Raw genomic sequence first — 11746 nt, 5'->3', positions numbered from 1 at the left:
TTTTTTTTTTTTTTTTTTTTTTTTTTTTTTTTTTTAAAGATTTTTATTTACTTGTCAGAGAGAGAGAGGGAGAGAGAGAGAGCACAGGCAGACAGAATGGCAGACAGAGGCAGAGGGAGAAGCAGGCTCCCTGCCGAGCAAGGAGCCCGATGTGGGACTCGATCCCAGGACGCTGGGATCATGACCTGAGCCGAAGGCAGCTGCTTAACCAACTGAGCCACCCAGGCGTCCCCATTATTTTGCTTCTTACATCAGTGTGTAATTACCATATGATAGCTCAAGTGCAATTATGATCATTATTGGGGAATGGTGATGGTTCAAGAGCAATGTTAAAGAATGTAGTCTTAAAGCAAATTTTGTAAGCATGTATAAAAAGCTTTTTTACAAAATGCATCAAAACAAGAGATGAATTAAGTCTTTATAGGAAAATGAGATGAAAATTCTTTTTCCTATTGCTGTCCTCCTCTCTGTTTTTTATTATCTGTCACATTTTCCATGTTCACTCAGCTCTTATACTATGTTTCTGATGCCAACTACACTTATTTGGTTAGAGGAAGTGTCAGTGACCCAATATGACCAAAGATCAAACATGGGAAGTACTTTTGGGAAAACAATGTTGGTAATGGGAATATCCAAGACAAAAAGGATAATATAAAACAAAACAACTCAAAACAAAAGTAGACAACCACAAATGAAAGATCAGATGAAAGGGAAAATGCAAGCTAAAGTTCAGAAAATATTTTGAAAATTTCATAAATTTGTGGCATATTGCATGTGACAGAGAATATGGACTGTCTACCAAAATTGATTGCCTTATTCTTCATAGGCATACGACTGGACTACATTTCCTAATCCCCCTTGAAGTTAAGTGTAGCCATATGATTGAGTTCTAGCCAGTGGCATATAAGTGGAAGTCTATGTGTCACTCCCAGACCCGATCCATTAACTTCCATCTGTTTAATACTGGTGTGTATATACTGTTATTTGCTGCCTTTAGTTCTACATTTTAAGATAGTAGCTGAAGCAAGAATTAATTTCAAGTACAGAATAAAAATAAATGGGGAAGGCAGAGATTTAGAATCCTCTAATATTTAAAAATTGTGCACTTCTGGGGATGACTGGGCGGCTCAGTGGGTTAAGCCTCTGCCTTCAGCTCCGGTCATGGTATCAGGGTCCTGGCATGGAGCCCCACATTGGGCTCTCTGCTCAGCAGGGAGCCTGCTTCCCCATCTCCCTCTGCCCGCCTCTCTGCCTATTTGTGATCTCTCTCTCTCTCTCTCTGTCAAATAAATAAATAAATAAAGTCTTTTAAAATAAATAAATAAATAAATAAAGTCTTAAAAAAGAAAAAAAGTTGGCACTTCTGAATGCCAACAGGAGAGAAAACTGATGCAAGGCACTGAACAACAAAGTCCAACCCAGCACTATTGTCTCAATAGTGAGAGAGAGATGCATGGGTTGAGAAGGAAAAGAAATTTTAAAAAAATTATTTTTAAAAAGGAACTTTGGGGAGCATTTGGTCATAAAAATTTAGGAAAGTAAGTATACTAGAAGTTTATCAAGTTTTTTGAAAGAAATTAGCAGACCCATCTAAGAAATCTTTAATCTTTAAAATTTTAGGGGGAAAATGCTTTCATAAGCTTAAAAATCTGTAGATTTTTTTCCAAACATAGATAATCAATAAGCAAGATCAACATTCACACAGGTGGCAAGAAGTGTGTACTCCTAAAGTGACAAGGGTTAAAAATAGCTCAGGAAGAAGCTTGAGGTGAGACAAGGGTCACATAAAACAGCAGACAAGGGAATTCCTCAAGAGAGCAAATCTAAAAAAATAATCAAGGAATAATCAAGGAATTTACTTTTCACAAGAATAGATGGGGGTCCTCAACAATCATTCATTGTTCACATCATGTCATGGACCAGTGATCCTTCTGTGCTCTCAGTTCTCTCCTTTTCTTCATGGAAGTTACTATTGGGTCTGTTCTTCAGTGTGTGGCCTCTTCCAGAGAATTCTTACAGATTATCACTTCCATTACTAGTGGCAACCCGTGTTCTATTAGAATTCAAGGTCTACAAGGAAACCACCCAAGTGTAATCATGGCACAAGTAAAAACAGCCAGGGTCAATGCAATCTAATCTACCACACTCATTCTAACAAATTCTAGCACAAACGAAAACCACTTAGTGTCCAAAATGTGTGTCAAGCAGCCACGCTGTTGTTTGTTTCTAATTCAAAACCTTGATTATGTCTCTAAAGGTGAAGGCTTTATCTGTGAAGGTGCAAAGGCATCTAATTATGGATAGAATAGAAGGATATTCATAAATATGTTCAAAAGATTAAAAAATCTACCTATTCTTCAGCCAAAAATAAATTTGGAATATTATTCAATACTAGAAATAAAGATCAATGTCCCAAGCCTAAAATTATCTCCTTGTGTCCAGAAGACAAATATAGAGAGACAATTACTATGTTAGCTATATTTATATCAGATAAAAAGCATGGATTGGAAATTAACCATCATTATATCACTGATGGCACATGTGTTAGTTTACTAGAGCTGCCATAACAAAGTACCACAAACTGAGTAGCTCAAACCACAGAAGTTTATTGTGTCAGAGTTCAGGAGGCTGGAAATCTGAAATCAAGATGTCAGCAGCATTGGTTCCTTCTAAGGGCTGTAAGCAAATGGATTTGTTCCAGGCTGCTCTCCTTGGCTGTGGATGGCTCTCCACATTGTCTTCCATTTATCTATGTCTGTTTCCGTATCCAAATTTACCCTTTTTATAAGAATGTCAGTTGTATTGCATTAGGGCCTACCTCAATGGCCTTCTTTAATCCAACTACCTCTATAAAAACCCTATCTTCAAATAAGATCACATTCAGAGGTACGAGAGGCTAGGACTCTCAACACATCTTTTTTTGAGGGGGAGGAACACAATTTAAGCCATAACAGCACTACAGTCTAAAAGGTTTCTATGTGACAAAACCACTATTTCCATAGATAAAATGGTAATAATTGAGTTGAAAAAAAAAATTCTATGGCTTTATAAACTCCAAACCAACTGGTTTCAATTCTAATTCCCCAAGACCCACTATTCCTTAATAATGAAGGGATATACTGAATTCCTTTACTCTTTTTGGGAAATATCTAGTATATGTAAGGGTAAATACAAATCTAAAAAATAAATGAATTTCCTTGATGCCAAAAGAGAAGAAAATTACATATTTCCTCCTCTTTTTCCTATGTATCCAGCTGCAAGTTTTAACTGCTTGCTTGTTGCCAAAATACAAGAAGTTTTATTTTTTATTTATATTATGACAATTAATATGTATGCAAAAATTGTATTTGCTTAGCTATATCAAAGAGTGAGATGCCTTTCTGTTTTTCGCAATCTCTTTAGTGGATTTCTTGAGATGTATATCAGTCTGGTTTAACATTTATTCAAGTAAAACTTTCCTACATTTGTAAAAAGCATTTCTAGATTGGTAGAAGACTTTATTTTTTATTAATTCCCCCCAAAATTCTAAAATCTCATATTGTTCTTTTTCCCTAGTGCAATAAACACACAATAAACACACAATAATATAGACACATACTCAAAACTATTAAAAACATCTTCCACAATTACGATCTTCAAACATCCACTCACTTGGCATAAAATTGAATACATAGAATGGAGTATTGATTAATGACATCCACAATAATTTATAATCATGTTTGTAGTACCATTTATTTGAATACTAATTATATGCCAAAACTGGGCTAAGTGTTTTGGATACATCATGTGGTATAATCTTCGCAATGGCCCTATTTATTATTTAACTATTACCACTATTTCTAGAGAAGAATCACAAAGCTATCAATGTGTAAATAATTTAGCCAGGTTCCATTCCCAGACAATAGTAGAGAAATGGACCAATCTGACTCCAGAGCCTATGCTCTTCATCACTAGGTAATCCTAGTATGACATGAGGGAGAGCATCAGATACCATGTCAGCACCGATTTCAGCTGGATTCCTGATAACTGGGTTTGCCCGTGGGTGCGGAGCCAATTTAGCCAAGCTTGCTTCCATTCCTATGTAGTGTGGTATAATGGAAGTTTTCTGTCCTGAACATTAATGTCTTTAAGATTCTCTTACTGCGCTGGGGCACCTGGGTGGCTCAGTGGGTTAAAGCCTCTGCTTTCGGCTTTGGTCATGATCCCAGAGTCCTGGGATGAACCCTGTGTCAGGCTCTCTGCTGGGCAGGGAGCCTGCTTCCCTCCCTCTCTCTCTGCCTGCCTCTCCGTCTACTTGTGCTCTCTATCAAATAAATAAAATCTTAAAAAAAAAAAAAAAGATTCTCTTACTGCACTAACTTGAGAGCTATATAATCTTGAAAAAGTTATTTTACCTGTCTTACACTCAGTTTCCTCTTCTGAAAGCAGTGCCTAAAAACACCTTAACTATGACTATAAAAGAACAGTGGGAAGGCTCTATTAATATAATGATGTGACCAGCTCTGACTGAAGATGGAAATCAACAAACCAGACTGCAATAATGTCCTTACTCAGCAATATGTCTCCTAGGAATTAGGACAGTGTTTGGCATAACAGGTAATTGAAATCAAATGAAAAAATGAACTAACCAAACACTAACAAATATAAGGCATTATTATCTGTACCTCTTATGTTTTCATAAACAATAAAGATGGCATAGATTTAACACATTTTCATATGAATAAGATTGAATCCCAATGTTTTCTCTTACATCAAAATTTTCCGGTGTACTAGTATCAAGTAAAAGCTTGATACAAAATCCATTTACAGTCACACTCAGGTTAGACATTAAGATTGGAAACCACACCTCTCTGTCCACATAACATGACTTTATAATCCTACTTTGTCCATTCACATTACCCTGATCCCTTCCCAAACCTAATCAACCTCCCATTCCAAAGACCCTCATTAAATAAGATTTCCTGTACTCAAGAAACTTTGACCTTGCTTCCCCAGTCCTAGTGCATTGCCAAAGCTCTCCTGAGGTGACCATCTCCCTCATCTAAGGAAGCAATAAACTCAGCTTTGTCTCAGATTGTGTTGGTGACATTAGGGAAGCTAACTTTAACAAAGCCTACAACTTTTCTAAGGCCTTAAGGATTATTTTAAACTGCAAAGCCCTCTGTAAACACAGGTTTCTTGATATAGCACTAATGATATTAACAATATAACTGGCATTATAAGTGAGTATATGCATTCTTGTTGCGTTTAACTCTTTCGTAAAGAAGAGTTAAATTAAAAAGAGTTAAATTAACTTAACTTAAATTAAATTAAGTTAAATTAAAAATTTAACTCTTTCGTAAATCATGCTTTGAATTTACAATAGATAATGAGAGAATATTTTCATTCTGTTCACTTGTGATACAAGTGGTTAAAATTCATCAATTCACATTAAAAAATTGTAAATTAAGATTTTAGTTTCAAAATAAGAATACAAAACAGTAATTTCATTTTTACTACCTCATAACATTTCTTTCTATATATAGGAATTTCAGATTGCTCTTTCAGGAAAAATAGTTAAATGCAACTTATGAAGTCTTACCTTTTCCAGTTTTGAAAGAGCAAGAGAGTAACAGTCTTTGGCTCTGAATTGCATGAATCTCATGTTGGCTGGGTGGGTAAGTTCTGTGATAATACTGAGACTGGAAAACAACCTGTATTAAAAACAAACAAACAAACACACAAAGAACATTTGCATTACGCTAACAATCCAATATGGCATTTTTGTATAACAACATATTTAAGAGTAAGTGTTTCCTAGCCTTAGGCATAAAAGTACATGCAATTACAGCAGCAGGCATTGCCACAAAAACTGTCCATATAATGCAAGAAAAATGGAACAGTTTTCCAAAGAATATTTTAGCCAACATTTTAGCAATGTAAGAAAAATAAATTTAGTAATTTGGCTTTCATTAGACATTTCTCTCTACAATTATGAAGTGGCAGAGAATAGAAACTCATGAAGCTGATTTAAGAAGTTACAAGGTGACTTTGTGGATAATGTTAAAATTAAAATTTATACATGAATACACTGATTGACAAAGATGTCACGTGATAAGCTTGCTGTTTATAATATGAGTTCTTTGATCTTCTAAGTTCCCTATCTTCATAGTATGCAATTTTAAATGTCAAATCTTGATATAATGACCTTCTGAGAAGAGAAAATATTTTAGCTGAAATAACATTTCATTATAACGAATTGAGGCCAAGGCTCAGTTGATAGTGTTCTTCTAAAAGGATCCAAAGAAAGCATCAGATTTCTTCCTGTACACCTCCTTCCCCCCAAAACACACACACACACACACACACACACACACACACACACACCCCTGCACACATACATACATGATAATAACTATCACATCTTAACTTCATTATTGTTATTTTTATTTACTGAGGGCAATATTTAACACCTACGTTAACAAGTAATTATCAAGTATTTGTGATAGGACAGCTCTGGTCTCTAGGACATAAAAACAAGTATGAAGTGAAATTTTGCCTTTAAATTAGGCTCTACTACCTATAGGAAACTAAAAAAAGTATAAATTATAAGGCTGTACATATTTTTTTGGTACATATTTTTCTAGGGGTGATAAATATGGCTGGCTGAGTCCTCACAGATTATGTAGCATTAAGACACCAGTAAACGGACAGCTCATGAGAAGCATCTAGAACAGTGTTGAGATATAAGGCCAGAAAAGTAATTTGTGAGAAAAATGTAGCTGCAAACCAATGAAAAGCTATTTCATCTTTTGGGAAATTTTCATTTTCTCTGAGAAATATACATTTATCTTCCGTAGATAGCATTATTCTAACTTTGGATATATTTATGATTACTTGGATGATATAATCCCTTTTTAACACATTATATCAAATAGAAATATATATATGTAGCTATATATTAGAGGTCTGAGTTACATACAGTGAGTGGTAATATGATTAGGTTACCTGGTCATTGTACTTTAGTGACTTGTAGAATGGAAATTAGAACAAAAAAAATGTATATGATGTACCATTTCTGTTCTATATAAATGAACCTATACCACTGTTTAGACTGAGAAAGTGAATGCATTACCTAAGTCTGCCACCTAGTGAAAATCTGTAACTATAACTCATATCTATAACAAAATAAAAGACTTAAATATTGAAATGTTTTATTGCATTGCCTTTTAAACCTACAAAATATTATTCACATTCAATTATAATACTTTTATAAATTTGGTTTATATTAATTATATATCTTTTAAATACTCATCTATAATTCTATTTCTGGGCCTTAACATGGCCTAAAACACATTCTGTTTATAAGGTATCTTAGATATAAAATGACATAAAAAGTCTATCTTCCCTAGGTATGAGGATCACATTAAAGCAATATTACAGTTGAAAAACAATATTGTTTTTTCTATTTAAAACTTTCCTACAATTAGTTTATGTTCTGATTGAGTGATGTGAGTATCACTGTGGAGATGTACAAAATCTCTGTGGAATAGTTCTCTGCCTAAATTAATTTATTCAAAAAGTATTTTTGACAGACATGCCTTGTAATACTAACTAATACAGAGATGGAAAACACTCTATATACTCTATTTCCCAGACCACTGGGAGAACTCTGGGACTAGCTGCAATCATATATTCAAGCAAAACAAACACAAGGACATATAAACCTGGAAAATGTTTATAGTATCTTAATAAAAGTACTCAGCTATTGTTTTACATTATAAATTTCGATCTGTTGGGCAGATGGCTGGGCATGATGTTTCTGAGTAATGGGAGTATACTTTATATATAGGTGCACACACTTAGATATATGAAACACTAGTTTTAGACTACGATTGACTAAACACTAAACACTAAAATAAATATAAATTTTTTTTACAAACGCTTTTTAAATACTTTAGGTCTGAGTCCGAGTTAGTAATAAACGAGACTATAATAAATATCAGATATGTCCTATATTTAAATTAATCCATGTAAACTAATCAAAAGAATAAAAAAATATTTTTTTTACTATATAAAGGAATCATTCTCGCATTTATACAAATTCATTACCAATATTTTCAATTATATCATTTTCCAGGTGTAGAGGTATGTTATTTCTTCAATGAGACTATGACTACTTGTGCCAAGCTGAAGACCATATTCTCTTTTTTATTTTTATTTTTTAGCTTGCCATTTATGCTCTTAGCATCCTGGGGAGGCGAATCTTTTAAATGACCAGCTCTCCCTGCTCTTACTATCTCCCCCTCCCACTGCAAACCACTCTTCACATTGTAGCTAAAACAATATTTTAAAACTCCATCTTTCAGTGGTTTCCTTCCTGTTAACTCCTGTAATGAAGATCGACTTGCTGCGAAGCTCTGGAAACGAGGACCTCGAGCCTTTGGCTATGCTGCCCCCATGTGGCATGCTCGCCTCCTCTCTTTGCTGGCTTAGTCTAACTTGCAGGTGAAAGATGAATTTCTCAGGGAGGTGTTCCTTGATCACTGGACTAGATCATATACTCTTGTTGTCTGGATGTGTATAACATTCTTTTTTTAAAATTTAATTTTTAAATTAAAATTTAAATTAAATTTAAATTTACTTTAAAATTAAATGTAATTAATTCTAAATTAATTTAAATTTAAAAATTAATTAAAAATTAAATTAAAATTTAATTTTAATTTTTTAAACTTAATTTTAATTTTCACCATTCTCCAGTTCAATTTTTAAATGAATTGTTTCATGTTCCCAGCTTAGACTATCAGCAACTCAAAGCCAGAATGCCTTCATCATGACTGATCACTGTCTACCTTCAGCACCACAGCAGCCATAGACAGCATCCTGTAGAGGCCCCAAACTCACTAGATGCTTAGTAATACCCCGTGGATAAATCAAGCTGTAGGTGTTTGTAGAGGTCCACCTGACCTGTACTGGGCTAATGCAAGTATTTCTCCTTCCAAACACATCACAAATCCATGACTTGAATGAATGTTTCCACAGACAGAGCACTAATAGTAGTTATCTTAGCAGTTTAATCAGCTAAATTTTAGGGGGAAAAGCAAACACAAAAATATCTTCATATTAAAATATCAGCCCAAGGGACTTCTGAACTAAGTCACTCCTAGGCTTTTACAAGGCAGATAAATTGATGCTAAATCAATTAAATGAAGAGACTATTAGACTGAGAAGGTCCTAACACTTCAGCCTATGTAAGTAAGCCAACACCTCAGCCTATAAATGCCTCAAGGCTAAGACATCAAAACCAAAGGACATCCACACAGTCAGCTAGGCTATCTTGAATAAAACCACTTAAACTGTGGCCAAATAATTTCCTTGCTTTGCTTCTGCCTCTTCTCGATGAGTCCCTAACTCCTGTTCTTGGAGAGTTTCTAACCACTTCCTATCTGGCGCTGTCAGATTTGAACCAATTTTTACTCACAATTGTTAGTATGCCTTAGTTTATCTTTTAACATTAGTAACTATTTACATTCGTAGCCATTCTGTATTAAACTAATGTTTTAACTATCTTGTGTGCTCTCTAGAAAATTCTCTGCTTCTCAACTTCCAGAGAAAGTTTTCTTGCTTTTTCTTTTCTGGATGCACAGACTTAAGGCTGTTTGTTTGAATCAGCCATTTTTTTCCCCTATATAAGATAGGATGAGCCAGTAATCTGCCTTCAATGCTGCTTTTTTTCCCAGCTAAATAAGGATAATGAGAGATGCCATTGACACGCCAAACATTCCCTAAGTAGAGCATTTTGATACTTAGTCTGACGTAGTCATTTTGAAGCAGCTGTTTTTAATTCAAGGCACGTTTTGCACGTTTTGGCACAGTTGTTTAAATTTAGCTAAGATTAACACTTCTTCATAAAAATGTAAAAACAGGCAATATGTTCAAACATACCAGGTACTTCTTCGGTAAAACTTTAGGAAGAGAAACTTAAATTTTAAAGTGAGGACTTGCTGGTCTTTCAATTTGGAAAACTGCACAAACTTCAGGAGTGATCAAGTATTTGAGTGTTGAAACTTTGTATGCCAAGTTCTAGACTCTGAATGTGGAAAATAAAATACTTCCTGAAAGGGTTCTCTGGAAGAAGTACGCAGAGGCCAACCCAGCAAACCCATAATTGCCACACTGTATAAAGACACACTGAACTGTGTAGTTGTTTTCAATTACAAAAATATGTTTAAGTTATAAATGTAATTCCAGAAGAAAAGGCATCCTTCTCATGCCCCTAGCTCTCCTCTAACTCTTAAACCTCACTCCTACCCCAAACTATACTGCTAATGCACTAATGAGATTCTCCTACTTTTGCCTTTGGTCTTTTGGGAATGAGTAACTCTGAAAGGTCCTTGAACAATCTGGAAGGAATAAAGGCTTGCCAAGTGAAGCTGTATGTCCTAGTAAGGCAGGGGTTCAAGTGATCAATGTGAGCTTCTGAATAACAACAAATTTAACCTTACCCCAGACTGGCAAAACAGACGATACCAGTTATACCAATAATTTGTGAACCAGAGCCCCGTTACTTTCATTTCATACTTGATTTCCATCTCAATCTTGTCTCCTGGGCTCTAATACAAGCACAGATTGAAGATTTTTCTAACATATTCCTTAAGTCATTTTAAAAGCTTAGAATGCAAAAGTCAAAATGCCCCCGCATCAAAATGGAATGTCAAAATAATCAAGTTGAAATGGCATGTGCCCAAAGAGCTTCACAGTCCTTTACAAATGCTAAAACAAAATGTAGGATCGTCCCATGCAGAGCAACAGCATAAGGTCACCTTAGTTTGCTAAATTCATACAGATGCCAAGCAGATTAGAATTTGGTTCTCCTTTGAGGAAATTAATGACATTAATGAAGATAGAAGGACTGGGTGAGATATTTTAAAGATACCATTATTGAAATAAATTCGTAAGCCCAAGAAGGAGCTTCTCCTGCTAGGTTGCCATGTCAGCAAACTAAAACTTAGATTCTAACTTTTGTGTCTCTGTGATAAAATTAATTTGCATATCAGGACCCACAACTTGGAGGCTGCCTCAGTGGCCCCGCCCACATCACAAATCTAAACTTAAGTCCCAAGTACTTATAGTGAATACCTATTAAGGAAACCTAATACACACCAATCTCAATCCTCCAAATCAGCTTTAGCTAGTCAGCTTATGCTAGAGAACAGGACCTACTAGCCTGACCAGGAAATGCCTGACCTCCTAGCCCGCCATGCCCAATTTACAAGGTGCCCCTTCTAGCATTCTTTAAATCTCGCTCTTGCCCTGGATCTCTCCGGAAAAATGTCCCACACTGCTTGTGAGGCACCGTACTTGCCCAATCCATAGGCTGTCTTCCCTTGAATAAAGGCTATCAAGCTTGTTACTAAATTGTTTTAGTTTTGTCATTTGACACCCATAAATGCTATACTTGACCAGAAACACAATATACCCAGTCAGCCAACCCCCAAATGCCAAGCCAAACCTGGGCTCTACACTTAGTTCTTTGTTCCTTGTTCCTTACTCATTTTGTTTTTCTCTTTCCTGTTCCTTGTTCTTTATCCTATAAGAGCTTCCTGCCGCCCACCCTCTCTGGACCTTAGGAATGGAGACTGCCCACTTCATGAAGTGTTAAATAAAGTCTATTTGTATCACCTAAATTGTCTTCTTCAATCATTTTTAACACTATTCACTCTTGTATACTCAACATTCCCTTGAAGATGGAGTATTATGCTTTAAT

The 11746-nt window shown here is 35.2% G+C and overlaps 1 protein-coding gene across 1 annotated transcript in view; it reads right to left on the bottom strand.

Moving 5' to 3' along the window:
- The window catches only part of KCNT2 (potassium sodium-activated channel subfamily T member 2), a 344033-nt gene that overhangs the window by 60644 nt on the left and 271643 nt on the right, over nt 1–11746 (bottom strand). The window contains exon 21 of the mRNA XM_059414103.1: nt 5582–5693. Coding sequence (XP_059270086.1) covers nt 5582–5693 — 112 coding nt within the window. The remainder of the gene's footprint in view (nt 1–5581; nt 5694–11746) is intronic.

Source organism: Mustela nigripes, chromosome 10 (genome assembly GCF_022355385.1).
Source record: "Mustela nigripes isolate SB6536 chromosome 10, MUSNIG.SB6536, whole genome shotgun sequence".
NCBI classification, from domain to species: domain Eukaryota; kingdom Metazoa; phylum Chordata; class Mammalia; order Carnivora; family Mustelidae; genus Mustela; species Mustela nigripes.
Note: the sequence above shows the minus strand (reverse complement) of the source record. Positions and strands in the feature narration are given on the sequence as shown.